Source organism: Orcinus orca, chromosome 9, assembly GCF_937001465.1.
Source record: "Orcinus orca chromosome 9, mOrcOrc1.1, whole genome shotgun sequence".
NCBI lineage: Eukaryota > Metazoa > Chordata > Mammalia > Artiodactyla > Delphinidae > Orcinus > Orcinus orca.
The window spans coordinates 31,989,344-32,014,011 of record NC_064567.1 but is presented as its reverse complement, the minus strand read 5'-3'; the positions used below and the strand labels follow the sequence as shown (position 1 = coordinate 32,014,011).

The window sequence follows — 24,668 nt, the reverse complement described above, 5'->3', positions numbered from 1 at the left end:
CTCATTGCGGTGGCTTCTCTTGTTGCAGAGCATGGGCTCTAGACATGCGGGCTTCAGTACTTGCGGCTCGCGAGCTGTAGAGCACAGGCTCAGTAGTTGTGGTGCATGGGCTTAGTTGCTCCCCGGCATGTGGGATCTTCCCGGTCCAGGGATCGAACCTGTGTCCCCTGCACTGGCAGGCGGATTCTTAACCACTGCGCCACCAGGGAAGTCCCGAGAATGCAACATTCTTAATAGGTCATCCTTGGATTGAAGTGAATGATATTTCAAATAATTGTTATGTCATAACTAAGATTGTATAGAAACTCAAAATTTTCTCTTCATGTTCTCCATCACATGCTGCTTCCATTGGTTAACATAAGCACAACTGAGTAGAAGCTGGGAGAGAGGCTGAATTCTTAAGTCCCTTTTATGCTCAGCCTGACTTGTGAGATAATTTATTCCTCTAGATTCCACCAGCAGAGAAGTTTCATGTGAACCAAAGCAGTCACCTAAACATGAAAATTTAGATGATACATGAACATATTTATAAAATTTATTTTTGGTCTGGTATACACAGATCAAAAAATAAACAAAATATAGTTTAATATTTATTGAGTACCTAATCTGTTCCAGGTTCAGCATTAAGCCCTTTTATACAGATTATTTTAGGTCATTCTCCTAGCAACTCCATGGAGCAGACATTAGTATCTCAAATATATAGAAAAGGAAATTGAGATGCAGGAAAATAAGTAACTTTTCCAACGTTACGCATGTGGTAAATTTGAGTGATAGCCAGGTCTCTTTGGTTCCAAAACCTATGACCCTTGCATTAGATCAGATTATAATTGCTATGTAACTATATTTGTAATGATTGTATGTGGGTACTCAATAGAATGGTGACTGTAGTAATCAGTCTTGGGTCTGCTGAGCTTCTTTGCCATCTGCTCAGGAGATATAGGTTAAAAGCTTGAATGTTGAAGATTCTCCCAGGGTCACCTCAGGGGCAAATCTGAAGAAAGTTCAGAGCAGGTGGCAGGACAGGAGAACCAACTGGACTCTTCCCACTTATACTTGGGAAGGAACTGTGTGGAATCCACCCAAGAGCCAGCAGTGCTAAGAGTCAAACATATAGAAAAAATTAAGGGTAGAAGAATGGAGTGGGTGTGGAGAAGGACTAACTTATTCTTAAACTTCTCAAGCTTAAAAATATCCCAGCAAAAGGAATCTTAAAGCCTTTCTTGGTGTATTAATTACCCAGGGGTGGGATTGAGGGGACTGAGTGGTGGTCCTGATCTAAGCTGAGCCCAGGGCCACTGGTCTGGAACTGACAGCATGTTTAAAGGGCAAAGTTGATTTCCATCAGCTCAACTTCTACTGATAACCAGCAGAAAATGGGTGAGGAAAAGAACCGATGGGGAAAGCAGCTGAAATGTGTATGGTGAGAAGGCATGGAGAGGAAATTAACATTGGCAATGGCACAGGTGTGGTGAGGCTGTGGGTTTCTCACCCTTGTCACAGAGTAAAGGCTTCACGGCCTCACTGTGCAGTTTTAAGTGGTAAAAACGTTGAAAACTGGGGCTAAGTCTTTAAGAACTTATATGGTGGTCATTAAGATGAGTGTAAGCTTTTCAGAGCATCTGATCTCTCTACCTCATCCTTTCTGTCTGTTACAGGAAGAAAAGAAGGGGAGAAAATTTCACTGTTATAATAAGACCTCTATTCTTTTAAACAACTTATACCAATGCCTTAGTATTTATTGTATTTTTTCTGGGGAGTTCTTCTTTCTTCTGTGTGTGTCATCTTGGTAATGTTTTAATTTCCATTAAATGAGCAGGGATTCTTGAAGTTGCTATAACACTACTCTTGGTAAAAGGTGGACATATTTCAAGATATCCTGTGTGTTCTTAATCCCTCTAAACCAGGATCATTGTGGTATAAAGAATATTTGATTGGTTTCAGGACTGATAGAAAAAGTACTATAAGATATGCTGTTGGGACTTTCCTGGCAGTCCAGTGGTTAAAACTCCGAGCTTCCACTGCAGTGGGCACGGGTTTGATCCCTGGTCAGGGAACTAAGATCCCACATGCCATGCTGGTGTGGCCAAAAAAAAAAAAAAAAAAAAAAAGAAGCTGTTGACTGTGAAAGGTTAAGAGAAAAAGGAAATGCCATCATGAAAGAGTTTGTGTCTCTGCAGTACTGATGTAATTTTAAATCGTATTAGCTATGGCCTCTCATGATTAACTGTGTACTTGTTTTTTCTCCATTTGACTCAGCAGCCAGATATAACATTGCCTTTAACATTTAAGACTCCCAGCATAAAGGAAAAACTGGCCTTTGAAGAATTGTGTGTGCAAGTCAATTAAGGACAGTCAGAGGGAAGCCAAGGGAAGGGAGTCCTGTAGGCAGATTACTGAGAGAATATGGTTATCACAATACTTTTATTATGATAAGAAATTTACAAGCATTCACTCAAATATATTCTTGACTCCTAGGCAGCTCTGGGCATATTTCCATCATCAAATTGAGATAAATGTCAGTGCAACTTGAGTCAAACTACTTTTATTATTTAAATTTCTTAAACTCCAAGAAGTTTAAAGTCATAAAGAAGTCTTAGGACTTAGGCTGTTAGAGTTTTCAAGTCCCACAGTCTCTCTTGCAAAAGATCTTTGTCCCTTATGTTTTGACAGACACGTTGGGTAGGTGTTGAATTTAAGCATACTGCTAACTAAGAGAGTGTTTTGGGGAATTCTGCACACAGGTAGTCTCTGGCTTAGGCACTTTGACTTACTTTTGTCCCTTTCACCTAAGGTCACCTACCTCCAGCAAATTTTCTAGATGCCTGTCATGAAGACCTCTTTTCTCAGCTTCCTCTCACATCCCCCCATATCTAGCTGCTTCTCTAACCCCAGCAGGGACTTGAATGCTACACTGCCTACACTCACCCTACATCCTGAATATTTCTACCCTCTACTAGAACCCCCATCCATAACACACATGCTGTACTTCCTGTGCTCCCCACAGTGTACTACCCAGTTCCTGTTTCCTGGTTTGGAAAATCATGGGGTTTAGATTTCTTTGAAACAGAGAATTTTTACTTTAGAGTAACCAGCAGCCCAACCCCAGATAATGTGACTTAATTGGTCTGGGATGAGCTTGGGGCTAAAGTTCCCCGGGTGATTCTGACTGAGGTAGACAAGCAGGAACGTTATCACTGAATGCATCTGACTTTCGCTAGAATCTAAGGTGAGGGTATTAGGGGGTGGTACACGTGGAATTTTTTAGTTTGATTTTTTAAAAATGATAATATCAAAAAAATTTTAGACAAAAAAATAAATATTAAGTCCTTTAATGACAGAAGGACAGTGTTTCTCAAACTTTTATATGCATATCAACCACTTCCCCCTCCCATCTGGCTAAAATGCAGATTTTGGGTGGAACCTGAGATTCTGCATTTCTAAAAGCTCCCTGGTGAAGATCCTGTTTGCCCTAGCACCATGCTTTGAGTAGCAAGGATTTACAGGGTCATGAAAGAAGAGAAAGCCTAGTTAGAAGTTACAGTTATTGTGAAAAGAGAAGTAGGTGGACTAATCATGGTCAAAGAGCCCCTGAATAGAAGTGAAAGAATCCCACTGAGATTAAATGTGGCTGAGGGTTTACTGCAGTGTCCCAACGTTAACTGTTAACTTTCTGTATCTTCCTCCGGCACTCTCTCTCAAGACTCTGCTGGAGAGAAGTAGATAGATGACTGTGTGCATGGAGAGGGCAAAGGTATAGCTAGGAGGGACTATGTTTCTCTTCCAAGACTGCATGGAGGAGATGATCCATCTCTTTCTGTAAAATCATTGTTATGCAGGTTGGTTAGGCTTTTACAGTACTATTGAACCCAGAGGTGCTCCAAGAGCATTTACCATTGTATGTGCTTTTGAAGGCGAACCTAGGAATCCAACACCATGTCTGGTAGGATATTGTATCTAGGGCAAAATGCGTCTGTTCTCACGTGTGAAATTTAGAACAAAATCGATTTGTAAGTTAGGAATTGTCTGTGATCTTGTACTTTCAACTTAAACTAGATATGAGGGGGCCCAGTTTCCTCATTCTTGGTGTGAACATGGTGCCTCTTTACTTCTTGTAGTTAACCAGTATCCTATGGTGACTAATGAGTGTGATGTGGTGAAAGTGTATAGTTTCTACCTTTTAAATTATGTGTCTATGATACGGGGCCTAGAGAAATGGCTTTATCTTAAATTACGGTGATATTAAATTGTAACTTTATTTGGTAGGTTGATACTGACTAGTCACAATGCTTGAATTGATCAACTGCCAGGTCATATTATAACACTGTCTTTTCTATTTAAGGTTATGAATAAGATGGGGGGCTCTGGAGTCAAACTATCTGGTTCAAATCCTAGTTTTACCACTTGCTAGCTGTCTGATACTGGGAAAGTTATTTAAATTCTTTTTGTCTCAGTTTCTTTGATTGTAAGATGGAGACAATAATAGCACATATTTCATAGAATTATTGTGAGAATTAAACAAGTTAAGCATGTAGAATAGATCCTGGTACATAGCAAGTGCTTTATGAATGTTACCTGTTACTGTATCATTAAATACAATCTCTACCTACCTTCACAAATACTCCTATTATTTGCATTTACTTGTTTCTCTGTATATGCTATAAGCAAGTCTTAAAGTACCAATTTCATTTTTATAGGGCACAGGAAAATATTTTGCTAATGTTTAAAAATGATACCTAGATTCTAAGCATTACTTCAGAAATTAAAATTATTTTAACGTGTCTTCCATTATTGCATTTTCTGGATTAAACCTACTTTTGCTGCTGTATCAGCAAGTCTAGGATCGTTTTCTTACACAACATGAAGAATAGAGCTTAGATTTCTAGTGAAGACATTGCTGGTAATAGTTAATAAGTCAGTGAACACGCAAAGGTAAATACCAAAAGCAAAACCTTTTAAATTAGGCACTGAATCTAAAAACACGATTCAGGGTAGACAGATACTATAACAATATTTTTGAGATCCTGTTCTCGGTATGGCAGCGGTCCCCAACCTTTTTGGGACCAGGGACCAGATTCGTGGAAGACAATTTTTCCACGGACTGGGGGGAGGGGGGAAGGTTTCAGGATTATTCAAGTGCATTACATTTATTGTGCATTTTATTTCTATTATTATTACATTGTAATATATAATGAAATAATTATACAACTCACCATAATGCAGGATCAGTGGGAGACCTGAGCTTACTAGATGGTCCCATCTGGGGGCAGTGGGAGACAGTGACACCCGTGTGTTGCTTATGTCCAGTCTACTCCATAAGATGCAGCTTAATTGTCACTTGCCACTCACTGATAGGGTTTTGATATGAGTCTGTAAGCCATTGATTTATTATGGTCCCTGTGCAGTCAAACCTCTCTGCTAATGGTAATCTGTATTTGCAGCCGCTGCCCAGTGCTAGCATCACCACATCAGCTCCACCTCAGATCATCAGGCATTAGATTCTCATAAGGAGTGTGCAACCTAGATGGCTCGCATGCGTGGTTCACAGTAGGGTTCTTGCTCTGATGAGAATCTAATACCGCCGATAATCTGACAGGAGACGGAGCTCAAGAGGTAACGCGAGTGATGGGGAGCAGCTGTAAATACAGATGAAGCTTTGCTCACTCGCCTGCCATTCACCTCCTGCTGTGTGGCCTAGTTCTGGGGGTTGGAGACCCCTGTGGTATAGTATACATACATTTTTGTAAAAACTACGTACAGTTGGAGCATTGGATAGGTTTCATTTTCTATGCTGAATATGGAAAATTTTTTCATTTAGCCAATTGTATAAAGCCAAAAATTTCCAGAAGACTCTAGTGTATCAAGATAAACAAAAATTTGACACTCTTGTTTACCCTGTCAAAGGCAGAATCTTAAGCCTTTGCTTTGGTATATAAGCCAGTAGTCTTTGTATTTTATGATAAATTCTGGGTGTATGCCTGCATGTGTGTTTACTCTGTTCTAGTTTTTTATATGCATGTTTTCTTTTTATCATTTATTTGTTGTCATAAGTATATTCTTTCATAATCATGAAAATAATCAGATAATGATTGATAAATTTGATGTTTATCTTTCCAATTTTTCCCGTGAGAATATATACTTAATGAAGGGAGGTGGATCATTACTTTACATGTGTTATAAATCTACTTCTCCTCTTAATGTTTTGTGAATGCCTTTTCATATCATTAGATATTTCTCTTCCTAATCATTTTAGTGTTTAATGACTCATGTGGCTGTACCATAGTTTATTAGTTCCTCATTGTTGAATATTTAGATAGCCTCCAGTATTTTACTGTCATAAATAATTCTTCAATGCACATCTCTTTAAAAGCTAAATTTTAGTAGATTTTCCAGTTGCCTTCCAGAAAAGATGTATTAATTTACTTTCCTGATACTGAAGTATGAAATTCAGCCCTCATTAACAATACTTATTATCATTTAAAAAATGTTTCCAAGTTGCTATGTGAAAAACAGTATATTATCATTTGTATTTGCATTACTTTTGGTTCCTAGTGAGTTTAAACTGTTTTTATGTATTATGCATATTTCTTGTGGGGTGCAAATTGCCTTTTCATATTCTTTGTCTATTTTTATTTTGGTGTGTTTGCTCATTCTTATTGATCTATGAGAGACTATTTTCCTCAGCCTGTCATTTGTTTCTTTTTTTTTTCAAATTAAAAAAAAATTTTTTTAACATCTTTATTGGGGTATAATTGCTTTACAATGGTGTGTTAGTTTCTGCTGTATAACAAAGTGAATCAGGTATATGTATACATATATATCCCCATATCCCCTCCCTCTTGCGTCTCCCTCCCACCCTCCCTCTCCCACCCCTCTAGGTGGTCACAAACCACTGAACTGATCTCCCTGTGCCATACAGCTACTTCCCACTAGCTATCTATTTTACATCTGGCAGTGTGTATATGTCCCTGCCACTCTCTCACGTCGTCCCAGCTTACACTTCCCACTCCCCGTGTCCTCAAGTCCATTCTCTACGTCTGCATCTTTATTCCTGTCCTGCACCTAAGTTCATAAGAACCTTTTTTTTTTTTTAGATTCCATATATATGTGTTAGCATATGGTATTTGTTTTTCTCTTTCTGACTTAACTTCACTCCATATGACAGACTCTAGGTTCATCCACCTCACTACAAATAACTCAATTTCGTTTCTTTTTATGGCTAAGTAATATTCCATTGTATATATGTGCCACATCTTCTTTATCCATTCATCTGTTGATGAACACTTAGGTTGCTTCCAAGTCCTGGCTATTGTAAATAGAACTGCAATGAACATTGTGGTACATGGCTCTTTTTTTTTTTTTTTTTTTTTGTGGTACGTGGGCCTCTCACTGTTGTGGCCTCTCCCGTCACGGAGCACAGGCTCTGGACGCACAGGCTCAGCAGCCATGGCTCACGGGCCTAGCCGCTCCGCGGCATGTGGGATCTTCCCGGACCGGGGCACGAACCCACGTCCCCTGCATCGGCAGGCGGACTCTCAACCACTGCGCCACCAGGGAAGCCCCATGACTCTTTTTGAATTATGGTTTTCTCAGGGTATATGCCCAGTAGTGGGATTGCTGGGTCATATGGTAGTTCTATTTTTAGTTTTTTAAGGAACCTCTGTACTGTTCTCCATAGTGGCTGTATCAATTTACATTCCCACCAACTGTGCAAGAAGGTTCCCTTTTCTCCACACCCTCTCCAGCATTTATTGTTTGTAGATTTTTTGATGATGGCCATTCTGAGCAGTATGAGGTGACTGTCATTTGTTTCTAGTGAGTTTTGTTAATTTTTAATTTTCTTGACAATCAGAAGTTTCAGTTTTTAAAAATTTGTTGCCAGTATCCATAGTTTTTTTTGTTTTGTTTTCTGTTTCTGTCATTTGACATTTTAAAAAGTCCTTTCTACCCAAATATTGTGTAAACACATATGTATGTTTTTATTATTTCATCTTTTACATGTAACTATTGAATCCATTTGAACTTATTTGGATGTATGTATGAGATAGAAATCTAATTTTTAAAAAATGAATATACAGTTTCTCCATTGCTTATTGCACTTCCTCCACTGAATTAAAATGCCATATTTTATTATATATAAAATTGCTACACGTACTTGGACCTGTTCTTGAACATTCCAGATAAGTCAGTCTATTTCTTTGTCATGCCACATACTATTATAGCTGTATAATATAATTTAATATCCAGTAATGTATACCTTCTCACACATTATTCTTATTCCTCAAATGTTTTTGATTAATCTCTCTTTTTTTTTTTCCAAATGAAATTTAGTATCATTTTATCCATTGATTCAACAAGTATCTGCTGAGTGGATGTTCTGTGCTAGGTGTTGTGCATGATGTTGAGATTGTGGCATAAACTAAGACAGTCCCTGCTCTTGTGGTTCACATCCAAAAAATCCACTTGGAATTCTGAAGAAGATTGTATTAATCTTATAAAATAACTTGGAGGAGAATGTAATCTTTGCAATATTCAGATTATTTTATGGAAAGTTTTAAAGTCTCTCCATTTATTTGACACTTAAGAAATAAGTCTTAGTAATGTTTTTTAGAATATATTTTAAGATATGTATATATTAATTATTGGTATTTACAAAGTATCTTTTGTATCGTTACTATAATTGGGATACTTATTTAATTGATTATTACACTTGGTATCTAGGAATCTATTTTCTTATTTTCTATTATTTCTATTTTCTTATTTCTGTATTTCTGGGATTAAGATATATAAAATATATTTAAAGCAAGTTGAGATGATGATGATGATGATGATGATTTTACTGACTACGCACAATAGAAAACAATGTAACCTTAGAAGTTCTTCAGTAATGATTCTTCCCGTATTAGAAACAACTATGCTTTGGATTTGGAATTGTAATTTTTAAAGTAAAGTTATTTGGGGATTAATTAATTTAATGTAATTGCAAGCGTGAACTAAGTTTTTTATTTTCACCTGAACTTTCTTTCTTGGTCTGAATATCCAGCGGACATCCCCATCTCTAGAAACATCTGACTCTGTCCTAGGTGTGCAGGTAGAACAAAATGGTTAAAGGATTCAGACTCATCTACAGTGACTTTAAGTTCTGGTCTGGGGGATCCCATGGGAGACCAGATGTATTTCCCAGGAGGTATTTTCAGGCTTCCTAATTTTCCCCTGGGAGGCTGATCTAAATTGAGATTCATGATTATTCCCAGCAGGAATGTAGTCACTTGTGCTGTTCTCTAACCTGACCCCCTCTACCCACATGGCATTCTGAACTCATCCTATTCAGACCTGCATCCCTCTGAGTAGAAAACACCCACAGTGATGTCAGGATGTGTACCAGGACATTTGCCCAAGAATCCTCAGCCTCTGCCACAGGACGCCCCAGACTCAGATCATATAATCTGAGATATTAGCTCTGGAGGGGAACTTTAAGATAAGCTTGCTCCACCGCTCATTTTATCAGTGAGGAAACTGTCAAGAGAAGGGAAGTGACTAAGGTGACACAGAGTGTAGGTAACATGCTGGGATAAGAACTTGGGTTTCATGACTCTGAATTCAGTGTTCATTTCCCTGTCATGCTGACTTAAAGATTGGTATCAGCCTTCTTCCATTATCTAAGTGAACCCTTAATTTCATCTTGATTTGTGTCTAATTAAAATTTAATAAAACATTTTATCAAATTTTCAAAATAATTTACATTCTGACTCATTACATTCAAGCCTCAGTCTGCTTACACTATTTTATATGGTGGCAAATTGGGAAATTTCTTGTGTAACTGAAAATACACTGGCAACAGGGTTCACACAACTTTCACATATCAAGAATAGAGGACTGTGTTTGTCCCAGTCATTACAGGGATGATTTTTGTAAAGGACTGCACACATAGATTAAGCTAGGTATCAGTTACCATTGTTTTCCCTTCCAAATTATAAAATCAGGTGATGTCTGTAAATGCTTTCATTATAAATATTAGAGAACATGCTGCTTAAAACAGAGTAGGGGAAACTATAGGAGGGAGGGGTCTGGAGTGCTGATTTTGTCCTTGAATGTTGACAATTCCATGTTGTGGTGAGGTTAATGTTGTTTTGCTGTTGGCAGATGGTCCAATTATTGGAATTCTCTCTACCAGAAATAAACTGCATTTTTTTTCTATGAACAGGTACCCTCCCACTGTAATACTACCAGTGTCATTGTGGAATAGCTGTTATTGTTCAAAGGATGAGTATGTCCTCTTTTGTTTGAGGCAAGAAGACAACTAATTAATTCAGTTATGCAACCTGCAGAATAGGTGTCTGAATCAGATTGACACAATTTTATTTATTTTGTTATAAATCAAAATAAATTCAGCAAATGGGTCTATTGTAATAGAGGTGACAGGTTATGGAAAAAATATAATGGTGATACAATGGCAGGGACTTTAGTTCAGATTAGTCAATAGGAGAAAACTTATGTAAGCCTGACCATTTTTAACTCTAAAAATTCTGTGTACAGCTCAATTACTAAAATATTTCTCTTTTTCCTCAGAATGCTCCTTTTAGCATTCCACAGATAGGAGTTACTCCTTAGAAATATGTACTGTGGTCTTTATCAGTGGTGCTATATTTGATAATATTATCTATTAGGAGATTATATATATATATATATATATATATATATATATACAAGTTCTGGAAAAAGAAAGGTGATTATGTTAATTATGATATAAGCAGTTGGATTCATGAGAAGCAGTCACAGATCATAGTCTTCTGGTTATTGTCTTATAATGAACAAGAAATTATGTTTTATGTGGTATGCCTGGTAAACATCAAAGCTCCTTACTTACTCTCTGCTTTGTGGCCACACACAATATCTCCAGCATGGGTGGCACACATGAATCCAATGCCCTTGACTGCAACTTGAGAGCATTTTAGCCAAGTGCAAACCCACTATTAATGGAAAAGTAAATCAAAGTAGATGTGGCATTGACATTTGTCTATGAAGAACAGCATAATATTGAAAAATTCTAGGATAAAATATTGATCTAAAAATAATTTTGAGGATGAAATATTGCCACTATAAACATACTATAGAAAATTATATTTGTATTGCAGATATATTTATACATATAATTTAAAATCCAAGGTTTAACTGTACATTTTCCTAGTTTAAGGAGTTATTTTGAAATAAAATTATCTACTCTAGAGAAAGTTTGGCATGGATCTATAGAATTTAATGAAAACAGCGAGTGCAACGCTTGCACAGATTGTAATAGTTTACGAATGGGAACAACCTATCTTCTCCAACATAGGGCAGTGGGGTAAATAGCCTGATTTATTCACAGGATGTCATGTTAAACAGCACTCAGAATAAATGAGGTAGATATACAAGTGTCAATGGGACTAAATGTCAGAAACACAACTTTTAAGTTAAAAAAAAGTTGCAAGAAGCACAATATGATACCATTTATATAAAATTTAAAACCTCAAAAACAGTTCTATACATTCTAAAAATGGATACACGTGTAACAAAAGTACAAAGCATGCATAAAATTACACATGCCAACAAGCAGTAATTGTTCACTTATTTACTTTTTTTTTTTTTTTTTTTTTTTGCGGTACGCGGGCCTCTCACTGTTGTGACCTCTCCCGTTGCGGAGCACAGGCTCCGGACGCGCAGGCTCAGCGGCCATGGCTCACGGGCCCAGCCGCTCCGCGGCATGTGGGATCTTCCCAGACCAGGGCACGACCCCATGTACCCTGTATCGGCAGGCGGACTCTCAACCACTGTGCCACCAGGGAAGCCCCACTCATTTACTTTTTAAAAAACAAGTGCTGGCTAACACATATATATGGAATCTAAAAAAAAAAAAAAAAAGTTCTGACGAACGTAGTAGGGGCAGGACAGGAATAAAGACACAGACATAGAGAATGGACTTAAGGACATGGAGGGGGGAAGGGTAATCTGGGAAGAAGTGAGAAATTGACATGGACATATATACACTACCAAATGTAAAACAGATAGCTAAGTGGGAAGCAGCCACATAGCACAGGGAGATCAGCTCGGTGCTTTGTGACCACCTAGAGGGGTGGGTTAGGGAGGGTGGGAGGGAGACACAAGAGGGAGGAGGTATGGGGATATATATATATGTTTAACTGATTCACTTTGTTAAAAAGGAGAAATTAACACACCATTGTAAAGCAATTATATTCCAATAAAGATGTTAAAAAATATAAAATAAAGATGATATGAAGTTCCAAAAAAAAGTGCTCTTCAGTTGATATTGGCCAACTGTAACATGGTATATCTGGGTAGGTAGTTAACGATTTTCTTTTCAGCACCTATCTGTTTGCTGAAATTCAAACTTATATTAAAATATGGCTGTGTGAGATGAGAGAACTCTAATATTCCATGTTTGTGATTAGTTTGTAAACTTCTTTTAAAACATTTGAATCTTTTCCTACATTCACATTCTTGGTCTACACAGTTAATTTGAAATGAGGTACTGAATACCAGGTATAGAGTGAGCAGCTACCCAAAGCTAGTGGTCAATCAATGATGGTGCTATAGCTTAGGATTCCTTGTGGGGATGAAGTTGCTATAAGAAAGCATTTTCATTTATTGAGAATGAGAGGGCTGGTGGGATTGGACACTGAGGTTTAGAAAAGACATAGTAGAAAATGGAAAAAAAAAAAGCAAATTATGGGCTGCCAGAAAGTAATGCTGAGCAATACTGGGGGAAGGGGCAGTCTGGCTTGAAAATATACATTTGAAATGGAATCAATTAGCATAATATTATTTCCCGGAAGGGTTTAGCCTCAGATAACCATTTCACTAGGCCATCATAAAACAAAATGACAGGATTACATGTCTTTCTCTTTCGAAGGCAAATTAGCAAGATGGTTAAGACTTAGACCTTCTGGGTTCAAATCCATGTGTTCAGATCTATTCTTATATATTCAGGCAAAATGGTAATGAATTTGATGAACAATTTGATTTAGTGATGAATGGAAAGTCTGATGAGGAAGATTTGGAAAATACAACTTTGGTCTTCCCTTGTTAACTCATAGGCCTTTGAGGACTTGATGAAATGTTGGAAACTGGCCTGAGGCTGAAGTCTTCTGTCACACTTTTTTCCTAAAATCCCCACCTATCCCAGGCTGCGAAGGGTGTGGCACTGGGCTTTAAATACCACCTGTGCCTTTATACTCCTCCCTCCTGTTGCCAGTTCCCCTTTATGTGGTTGCCTCAAGAAACTGTTCATTTTGGTAATAATTCCATCGCTCAAAGTGCTTTTGAAAGTTCTATTTTGAAATCACGTCAAATCACTTGGGCTCTTTGGCCTCAGTTTCTTCATCTGCAATGTGAAAATATTAATGCTTACTCTGACTCCTAAAGTTGTCATAAAAATCAAATGAAAAATATTTTATGAATTGTTAACTGCTATGTAGATGTTACCAATTGACACACTATTTCAGAAATTACACCTTTGCTTTACGGCCGCTCTTCGCTTTTTAGTAAAGAGTACCTCATACATAAACGTCTCCAAGTGACTTTTGCTGTAACCTAAAATAAAATGTTATTTCAAAGTATAAAGATATTACAAAGGACATCAAGAGTTTCATGTATGGCATGGCTCTCTTTCATCTCCTGTAAAGATGAAACTTCTTGGGTTGAAATTATGAGGGCATTTTATGAAAGAAAAATAAAATTTCATTTCTGTTTTCCATCTTCTGCAGGAAGTCACCAAAGCAGTACAGCCTCTCTTACTGGGAAGAATCATTGCTTCCTATGATCCAGATAACAAGGTAGAACGCGCCATTGCGATTTACCTAGGCATAGGCTTATGCCTTCTCTTTATCGTGAGGATGCTGCTCCTTCACCCAGCCATTTTTGGCCTCCATCGCATTGGAATGCAGATGAGAATAGCTATGTTTAGTTTGATTTATAAGAAGGTAATACTTTCTTGCACAGTCTCCATGCTACGTGTTAGTGGCATCATGTTTTAAATGCCATGCTGATACAAATAAGGGCTAAATGCTGAAATCAGTTTTGTATACCTGTGAAATAAATGGCAGCAATAATGAATATTTCTAATTTTCGCTGATAATTCACTTTACTTCAACTAATAATTATTGAGTGCCTTCTATAAACTGCCTATATTTTAGATTTCTTTTTTTTTCACTAGTCATATACCAGTTTTTGGAATCCATGGCTCCCCATTGAAATGATTCTTACTATCTGCATAAAAGTCATTGACAAAATATCATCTTATGGTAAAATGCCATGTATCTTTATGTTCAATAACAGGAAATTGTTAACAATAACCCAAGCAATAGAAATTTCTACCTTAACTAGTTGTGACACAGTGGTGGTATCCACTGCCTTATTTTTTTTTTTTTTTGCGCTACACGGGCCTCTCACTGCTGCGGCCTCTCCCGTTGCGGAGCACAGGTTCCGGACACGCAGGCCCAGCGGCCATGGCTCACGGGCCCAGCCGCTCCGCGGCATGTGGGATCTTCCCGGACCGGGGCACGAACCCGTGTCCCCTGCATCGGCAGGCGGACTCTCAACCACTGCACCACCAGGGAAGCCCCCACTGCCTTATTTTGAGTTAGATTTTTGTCATCCTAAGTTCTGCAAGTTAAAAATTTTTAGAATAGCACATGCATGGCAACCATAAGACCCTTCTCTGCTTTTCTGTATGCATTGTCCAGTTAAGAGCCCAAGTTGCTGAAGCGTGCTTTGGATGAATTCAGATTAAGACTCCCTTATCTTACAAACACAATTTAAGGTCATCTCAGTGACATGTGCTTTCACCAGCCTGATTCATGTGTGACCCTTTGATCTACCAAGTGATTATAGAAACCTGTTTGGTTGAATCATTTGGGTATTGCTTTACCCTTCTCTTTTTTCTTTCCCCAATGTAAAAACTTTATATGCTTGGCTTATAAGGGACATGGACCTGAAATTCCCTCTAGCAAATAACCCATAGCACTTCCATAATATACATGCAAGATCAGTGGTGTTGTAAAACCTTGATAGCCATACTTTATTGTTCAAAAAAGCCGTTTGTGGAGGCACAAGGGAAAAACCGACTCTGCAGTTTAATCAAATCACCTGAACCACAGTCTCATCAGTTCACAAGTACCAGGAAAGCATGGGTGATAAATCAATAAAAATTTTATCTTGATCCAGAAATTATATGTAAGTGAAGAAATTATTAGGTATTATTTGGAGGGTAGAATTTATACAGAATGCATATCAAAGGAAGTTGAATCCAGTTTAAAAATACTTATAAAAGTGATTTTATCATAATGATAACTAACAGCTAAGGATGTACATGACAAGCTTCTAAGTGATTTTTAGGTATATCATTTCATTTGACCAAAACTCCATATGGTAGAAACTATTATCCCTATTTTATGGATAAAATATTTTGAGAAGCTAAGACCTAAAAGATATAAAACATTGTGCAAGAACTGCTTCAAAATTTCTAAAATGGGTAAGTCACAATCCTTGAAGTGGAGGGTTTTCCAACTATTAGAGAACATAAAATAAGTACTGAAATAATATAACAAGTCAAATTGTGTTACATAGGCAGAGAGAAACATGAAGTGCTCTGGGCTAAGGGGAGGGGAGATCAAAGAAGGAGCAGGTTAGTTTGTGAATAAGTTCATATATAATGTTTAGCACAAATACAACGATATATGTGCTTTCAGACCCAGAATGCATTAATGAAAAGTTAGAAGTTGTGTCTGTCCTTTTTCAACATTGATTATCTGTGTTCTTAGACATTTTCTTTACCCCTCTAGCCACACCTATTGACCTGCATTAACATCATCACCAAAGAATACAATTTCATCTCCATGTGGCTGTGGTTTGGTCCCTAAAATCAACTGGTACCATATCTGACCAGTTTCATCCATGTGGCAGGCAGCCACTAATTCTTCCCACATTGTTCCAGATTTTGTAATAGAGCATAGTTTTCTTTGTTCCAAAATCTGTAACCATGATACATTCAAATTATATTTTAAATAATGACTCTAAATACAAACTAGATTGAGCTTTGCCTGTGAATTTCAAGAAGATAAAGTTAACTAGAGTGAACAGATATTCACTGTTTATTGTGCACATAAACTCCATGTTAAGCCATGTGGAACCCATGTTAAGCCCAGTCTCAAGTTACCTGAGACTGAGTATGTTACCAAGTCATGTGTCATCCAGCTCAATGGATTCCCCCCAGCCCCTGCCCCATATTGCTCTAATAGCATTTTGGAATTAACTGCTTTATTCCTTATTCATCTGTGCTTATCTAAATGCTATTCATTATTACACACCCATCTTAAAATTCAACCTCAATAAAATATTTGCAGATTTATATAACCAGATATGGGAACTTTTTCTTAATCACCCTATTTTATTCTATCTACTCCCTTTAACTAATTTATCATATTTAGTTATGTATGTACTAGGTTATCTTGAGGCAAGAATTATGTTTAAGAAATCTTAACAATAATCCCTGAAGCCTTGAATATAGTGATTTGTGTCTACTAAGTGCTCAATACATATGTGAGGGATTCAGTTGAAGCAAATATTAGATAGGTACTCTTCAGTCAAAGCCATCTAATGGCAAATCAATTCTTATTAAATTTTATAGGCAAAGTATGACTGTGATCTTTCATAATAATTTATCTACATAAAAATTCTATTCTGTATAGATGGATATATTTTTCTTTGTAAAATTTAAGAATTTTTTATTAATGTAATCTTTCACAAAATTATTAATGATTAAATTATTTGTAATATAATTTTATTGACTTTAACAGTAATTTTATTCAACACAGTTACTATAAGATTGCATGAAAAATTTAAGGCCAAGATTTTATTAAAACAATTTTTTTTATTGACGTATAGTTGGTTTACAATATTGTGTTAGTTTCAAGTATACAGCAAAGTGATATAGATATATATATATTTTTTCAGTTCTTTTCCATTATAGGTTATTACAAGATATTGAATATAGTTCCCTGTAAGGCCAAGGTATTAATCTCAAATTTCACTGCTTTTGGTTCCATCTTTTATAAAAACAAACAAAAGCAAAAAAAACCCCTCTACAGTATATAAATGAATATTTAAGTACAATGTTGTTCCCATTTTGGATTAGAAAAAATATTTACTCCTCTCTAGATACTGTAAAATAAAATAAGAAGAGGCATGCCAGTGTAATATTTGTTGTAAAGAGAAATATTTATAAATCTGAGAAGACACTGAGTTAGATGAACATAAAATAATTTTCATTACCTTAACTTAAAAATGCGTGCATGGTTACCTAATTCCTCAGCTGTATTGTAACATTACTTATAAATATATTTGTCTATTGTTCATTGACAACATCTAACTTCCCATTTTCCTTTTAGACTTTGAAGCTGTCAAGCCGTGTTCTAGATAAAATAAGTATTGGACAACTTGTTAGTCTCCTTTCCAACAACGTGAACAAATTTGATGAAGTATGTACCTACTGATTTAATCTTTTATGCATCTTTATTATAACTCATACAACCCCAAAGGTTTTCTGGGTCAGATAACAGTAATAAGTGGTTAAGTCATAAGCATCCCTACCTTCCCTATTTCTGAAAACTGAGAAGGCTAAGTTGTGTAGCAGAGTGCCATTTTGGGGTCTCACGGAACCACCCAACTCAAGGGCACCTCAGCTTGCTTTGTATTTATGAGGTTTTTTAAAAATTCAGTCCCTATCAGACCTTGTTTCCTTTTAATACTTTAAATCAGGTATTTACTTTGGCTGAGTATGATACTCTGAGCAATTCTTGTTCAGTGCTGTCTTCTGTCACAATAAAATTCAAGGTCCTTGAGGACAGATTGTTTTATTTACCTTTGTATTTCTAGTATTTTACATGGTGTCAAACCCTTAGCAGGTGCTAAATAAATTACTGTTGCATTGAGCATGCATGTATTCTGAATATATTGTCGGGATAGGGTTGTACAGTTGTGTAGATTGAACTTCTGAAGAGTCTTTTGTTCTCTCATGTTCTGTGTCATGGCTCTTGCTTTATCCACACAGAAGTAAGTTATTTAAAATAAATTCTTCAATCACCATGCAATTCCACTGGAAAAAGATCACAGTGACTTGAAGTTTGTTTGGGGGGAAATCCTATGCATAGAATGTTTAAGCACATTGCTACGTGTTCCATGTAGTGAATACCTAGATTTTAGTGTGTTCAGAACCATGAAGTGTTTGATTGTATGAGCTCACTGTGCTTGATTTCTTTCTTCTTTGATTGTTTTTTCCTTTGTTTTGGGCATGGAGGAACAAATGTCAGTGGTTTTCACTGTGATTTTATTTTTCAGGGACTTGCACTGGCACATTTCGTGTGGATTGCTCCTTTGCAAGTGACGCTGCTGATGGGGCTGCTCTGGGAGTTGTTACAGGCCTGGGCCTTCTGTGGACTTGCTTTTCTCATAGTCCTTGCCCTTTTTCAAGCCGGATTAGGGAAAATGCTGATGAAGTACAGGTAGCGCTCTTATTTACATAGTTTGAAAGGGTTTTAAATTAGGTTTTCCAAAAGCCCACTCTAATAAAACCAGAACTTCTCTATGCACTGAACCGTGATCTCCTTGCTAGGTGTCACAAAAAAGGAATTATTTTCATGACATAAATAATACTTTCTATATCAAGGGGACATTTTTTTGCTTGTTAGTCTATAGAATTTCTTTAGAAATATGTTACCATCCAGTTCACTTTTTGCACATCAGAGATTTAGGTACAATGGATAAAACATTTATGTGAATGGGAGGGAATGCATAGATTTTGGGGAGAGTTTATAGGCTTTTTCTACCCTGGTTCATGAATCATCACACCACAGCCTTACTTGCTTTTTATTACAGAATGAATCGGTGACACCAGTCACTGCTTATGAAAGAGGACTTCTAGTGTGCCAGCTAGAGTATGATAGAAAGTGTACAAATTTTGGAGTCAAATAGCTCTTAGTTTGAATCCCAGATTGCATGCTTACTAGTTACATGACCTGTGTCAAGCTGCTTCAGCCACTGTGTTTCTGGGTTTTTTTGTCTTTAAAATGGAGGTAATCACCTCTGTTAGGTTGTCAGAAGGATTAGGCATAATGTATGACATGCATCTAATACAGTGTCTGGCACATGGGAGGCATTTACTAAATGACAGTTACTATTTTTGTTAGTATATATTTGATAATAAAATAAACATCCTTTTAATAAAAGAAATGTGGCTTTTCTTAAAAGCTTGGGCAGTTCTTAGTGGACATTTTGACTTGTTTTTACTAAGTATTTGATTGGTGGATGGATTATTTACAGAGATCAGAGAGCTGGAAAGATTAATGAAAGACTGGTGATCACATCAGAAATGATTGAAAATATCCAGTCGGTTAAGGCCTACTGCTGGGAAGAAGCAATGGAAAAAATAATTGAAAACCTAAGACAGTAAGTCATTCTGATAATTTCAGTATCAATTGAATTAGCCAATTACGGTTTAACATATTAAAAATGAGTATGTCTTGGGCTTCCCTGGTGGCGCAGTGGTTGAGGGTCCGCCTGCCGTTGCAGGGACACGAGTTGGTGCCCCGGTCCGGGAAGATCCCACATGCCGCAGAGCGGCTGGGCCCGTGAGCCATGGCCGCTGAGCCTGCGCTTCCAGAGCCTGTGCTCTGCAACGGGCGAGGCCACGACAGTGAGAGGCCCGCGTACCGCAAAAAAAATAATAATAATAAAATAAATAAATAAAAATGAGTATGTTAGAGTGGACTTCAGCTCATATTTGAAATTTCTGACAACCAAACAGCTGTATTAAGTTATATCAATATTCATGTGTTAGTGGCTTAATGTCATTTTCATGGGGCTATCGTTTTACATAGGTGATTAAGTATGCTATTTTGCACTACAAGGATATGTATCCCTTATGAAAGAATTGTCTGTATGTGCTTATAGCTGCTTAATATGCTTATTGACTAAAATAATGATCATGATTCTAGAGACTGATTGAAACCTTAAATGGAACTGCTAGAGTAATAAGATATGATTCTGAACCAAATAAATGATTCTCTAGTATTATAGCTTCCTTAATTTATATGTTATGGCTCATGAAAAACAAACAAAAAACAAACCCTTTTGTTTGTTTAAAATACGTTTGTTCTTCCTTAACTTAAGAGTAATACAGGGTAATATCTATACATTTTGTTTCTATAAACCCTCCACTTGAGAAATCAGTTCAAGTAATGAAAGCCGCCACCTGAAGTAGAATCAGTACTTGGCAACCGTCTACATATCTGGTCTTGTTTTACCTCAGATAACCCTTCTCTCACTGATTAGTAAAGATTATAGCCAGGAAAAAAGTACAGCACAGACTGAGAGATACTGTCACTGAGAAAATTTTGGACAAAATATAAACTAGGGCATATCTATAGCTGTGACCATTTTTCTTCAGTCAAGTTCCATGTTCTACAAATTGCAATCCAAAAAAAAGGCTCTCTGAGATTCAGTGGGCATAGATCTTCTGTTAAAGGGCAAATAATTTCAAGATGAATTAGCTCATGAGAATTTCTTGGGGAAAAAAGGTACTAAAGGGAAGAGTCGCATTTTGGATGCTGTGAATATGGGTTATTCAGGATATCAGGCTGCTGATTCCAGTAGACAGTGGTAACTGAGCTGCAGGTGTGTGATTGGAACAACAAAAGAAATGCTGAAATGTTAAGTCCTTTGCGGTGTAAATAGAAAGAGTAAAAGCATATTTATTGCCCAAACATAATTGGTCACCTGTTTTTATTATGCCTTTCAAGACAAATCCAGGAAAGAAATTATATTTTCTTTCCAGAAACATCCTTAAAGATCTTGTTTAGTTGGTTGAAAGTTTTTCTCATTAACAAGTGAGTTTTCCATCACACTTGCCCCTGGGTCACTCTTAAATGCCTATAGGCACAGGCATAACCAGAATGATGAGGAGATTATCAGAGAATTTGGTTTTCTCAAGCTTCAGGGTAAACTCCTGGTCAGATCATTCTAGGTGCTGACTTTTCTTGACTTTGGGTTTCTTTTCCCCTCTTCCTCAAAAGATGAAATCCATCCTTCCTATTCTGTATTTTTGTTTAACCAATTCTAATAGCAAATGTTTGGTTTTAACTTGTATAATCCGGTTCCTTAATCTGGCATGAAATTGTTACCTGAAAAGGCTGCAAAGTGCTGACGTAAATATGGGAAAGCAAGAATTGCTTCTACTCAAAAGAGCAAATAGAATGTTCTGGAAGAGATTGGCAGGATGCGCTGCAAAGGGTTGACCTCAGCCTGGGCCACTGCTGCACTGGGCAAAAGGCTGTGTAACACTCCCTGAAAATCTACTTCTTTATTGCTCTCTGGTAATAAAGTCACTTTCAATTTTTTTTAATAAGATAAAATATTTTTATGACTCATATAGTGTTAGTGATTTTATTATGGTGAGTACTGCTTTCTAGGTGATTCTTATATATGTTCTTTTTTTTTTTTTTTAAGAAACTCCAAGTCTTTTATTTCACTCAGGAGCAATTATTTATTTTTATTTGTAAATGTCCATATCAGGGTATACAATTAAGCATTCTAATGATGTATTCTAATTAACAAGACTAAAGTCATAGGGAGATTGACTCAAGATGGCAGAGTAGAAGGACATGCTCTCATTCCCTTTTTTTTTAATTTTTAAATTTTATTTTATTTATTTTTTTATACAGCAGGTTGTTATTAGTCATCCATTTTATACACATCAGTGTATACATGTCAATCCAAATCTCCCAATTAATCACACTCCCACACCCACCTCCACCCCCATGGCTTCCCCCTTGATGTCCGTACGTTTGTTTTCTACATCTGTGCCTCAACTTTTGCCCTGCAAACCGGTTCATCTGTACCATTTTTCTACATTCCACATATATGCGTTCATATACGATATTTGTTTTTCTCTTTCTGACTTACTTCACCCTGTATGACAATATCTAGATCCATCCACGTCTCAACAAATGACCCAATTTCGTTCCTTTTTATTGCTGAGTAATATTCCATTGTATATATGTACCACTTCTTCTTTATCCATTCGTGTGTCGATGGGCATTTAGGTTGCTTCCATGACCTGGCTATTGTAAATAGTGCTGCAATGAATATTGGGGTGCATGTGTCTTTTTGAATGATGGCTTTCTCTGAGTATATGCCCAGTAGTGGGATAGCTGGATCATATGGTAATTCTGTTTTTAGATTTTTAAGGAACTGGCATACTGTTCTCCATAGTGGCTGTATCAATTTACATTCCCACCAACAGAGCAAGAGGGTTCCCTTTTCTCCACACCCTCTCCAGCATTTGTTGTTTGTAGATATTCTGATGATGCCCATTCTTACTGGTGTGAGGTGATACCTCATTGTGGTTTTGATTTGCATTTCTCTAATGATTAGTGATGGTGAGCAGTTTTTCATGTGCTTCTTGGTCATCTGTATGTCTTCTTTGGAGAAATGTCTATCTAGGTCTTCTGCCCATTTCTGGATTGGGTTGTTTGTTAATATTGAGCTGCATGAGCTGTTTATATATTTTGGAGATTAATCCTTTGTCCGTTGATTTGTTTGCAAATATATTCTCCCATTCTGAGGGTTGTCTTTTCGTCTTGTTTATGGTTTCCTTTGCTGTGCAAAAGCATCTAAGTTTCATTAGGTCCCATTTATTTATTTTTGTTTTTATTTCCATTACCCTAGGAGGTGGATCAAAAAAGATCTTGCTGTGATTTATGCCAAAGAGTGTTCTTCCTATGTTTTCCTCTAAGAGTTTGATAGTGTTCCGTCTTACATTTAGGTCTCAATTCCATTTTGAGTTTATTTTTGTGTATGGTGTTAGAGAGTGTTCTAATTTCATTCCTTTACATGTAGCTGTCCAATTTCCCAGCACTACTTATTGAAGAGACTGTCTTTTCTCCATTATATATCCTTGCCTCCTTTGTCATATATTAGTTGACCATACGTGTGTGGGTTTATCTCTGGGCTTTCTATCCTGTTCCATTGATCTATGTTTCTGTTTTTGTGCCAGTACCATATTGTCTTGATTACTGTAGCTTTATAGTATAGTCTGAAGTCAGGGAGTCTGATTCCTCCAGCTCCTTTTTTTTCCCTCAAGACTGCTTTGGCTATTCGGGGTCTTTTGTGTCTCCATACAAATTTTAAGAGTTTTTGTTCTAGTTCTGTAAAAAGTGCCGTTGGTAATTTGATAGGGATTGCATTTAATCTGTAGATTGCTTTGGATAGTATAGTCATTTTCACAATGTTGATTCTTCCAACCCAATAACATGGTATATCTCCCCATCTGTTGGTATCACCTTTAATTTCTTTCAGCAGTGTCTTATAGTTTTCTGCATACAGGTCTTTTGTCTCCCTAGGTAGCTTTATTCCTAGGTATTTTATTCTTTTTGTTGCAATGGTAAGTGGGATTGTTTTCTTAATTTCTCTTTCAGGTTTTTCATCATTAATGTATAGGAATGCAAGAGGTTTCTGTGCATTAATTTTGTATCCTGCATCTTTACCAAATTCATTGTTTAGCTCTAGTAGTTTTCTGGTGGCATCTTTAGGATTCTCTATGTATAATATCATGTCATCTGCAAAGAGTGACAGTTTTACTTCTTCTTTTCCAATTTGGATTCCTTTTATTTCCTTTTCTTCTCTGATTGCTGTGGCTAGGACTTCCAAAACTATGTTGAATAATAGTGGTGAGAGTGGACAACCTTGTCTTCTTCCTGATCTTAGAGGAAATGCTTTCAGTTTTTCACCATTGAGAATGATATTTGCTGTGGGTTTGTCATATATGGCCTTATTATGATGAGGTAGTTTCCGTCTATGCCCATTTCCTGGAGAATTATCATAAATGGGTGTTGAATTTTGTCAAAAGCTTTTTCTGCATCTATTGAGATGATCATATGGTTTTTATTCTTCAATTTGTTAATATGGTGTACCACATTGATTGATTTGCGTATATTGAAGAATCCTTGCATCCCTGGGAAAAATCCCGCTTGATCATGGTGTATGATCCTTTTAATGTGTTGTTGGATTCTGTTTGCTAGTACTTTGTTGAGGATTTTTCCATCTATATTCATCAGTGATATTGGTCTGTAATTTTCTTTTCTTGTAGTATCTTTGTCTGGTTTTGGAATCAGGGTGATGGTGGCCTCAGAGAATGAGTTTGGGAGTGTTCCTTCCTCCATAATTTTTTGGAAGGGTTTCAGAAGGATAGGTGTTAGCTCTTTTCTAAATGTTTGATACAATTCACCTGTGAAGGCATCCGGTCCTGGACTTTTGTTGGAAGATTTTTAGTCACAGTTTCAATTTCATTAGTTGTGATTGGTCTGTTCATATTTTCTATTTCTTTCTGGTTCAGTCTTGGAAAGTTATACCTTTCTAAGAATTTGTCCATTTTTCCAGGTTGTCCATTTTATTGGCATAGAGTTGCTTGTAGTAGTCTCTTAGGATGCTTTGTATATCTGTGGTGTCTGTTGTAACTTCTCCTTTTCATTTCTAATTTTTTTGATTTGAGTCCTCTCCCTCTTTTTCTTGATGAGTCTGGCTAATGGTTGATCAATTTTGTTTATCTTCTCAAAGAACCAGCT

The 24,668-nt window shown here is 36.9% G+C and overlaps 1 protein-coding gene across 9 annotated transcripts in view; it reads left to right on the top strand.

Annotated features, from left to right (window-relative positions):
• Nucleotides 1-24,668, top strand: part of CFTR (CF transmembrane conductance regulator) — a 196,442-nt gene that overhangs the window by 35,548 nt on the left and 136,226 nt on the right. For 8 of the 9 annotated variants that reach the window (XR_004483338.2, XM_049715192.1, XM_004269850.3 and 5 more), the window contains 4 exons: nucleotides 13,758-13,973; nucleotides 17,439-17,528; nucleotides 18,388-18,551; nucleotides 19,369-19,494. Coding sequence is in view for 8 of the 9 variants with exons in the window: in XM_049715192.1 (XP_049571149.1) it covers nucleotides 13,758-13,973; nucleotides 17,439-17,528; nucleotides 18,388-18,551; nucleotides 19,369-19,494 (596 nt within the window). In the remaining variant the exon portion in view is untranslated. The remainder of the gene's footprint in view (nucleotides 1-13,757; nucleotides 13,974-17,438; nucleotides 17,529-18,387; nucleotides 18,552-19,368; nucleotides 19,495-24,668) is intronic. The other variant, XM_033428228.2, reaches the window with a different exon arrangement.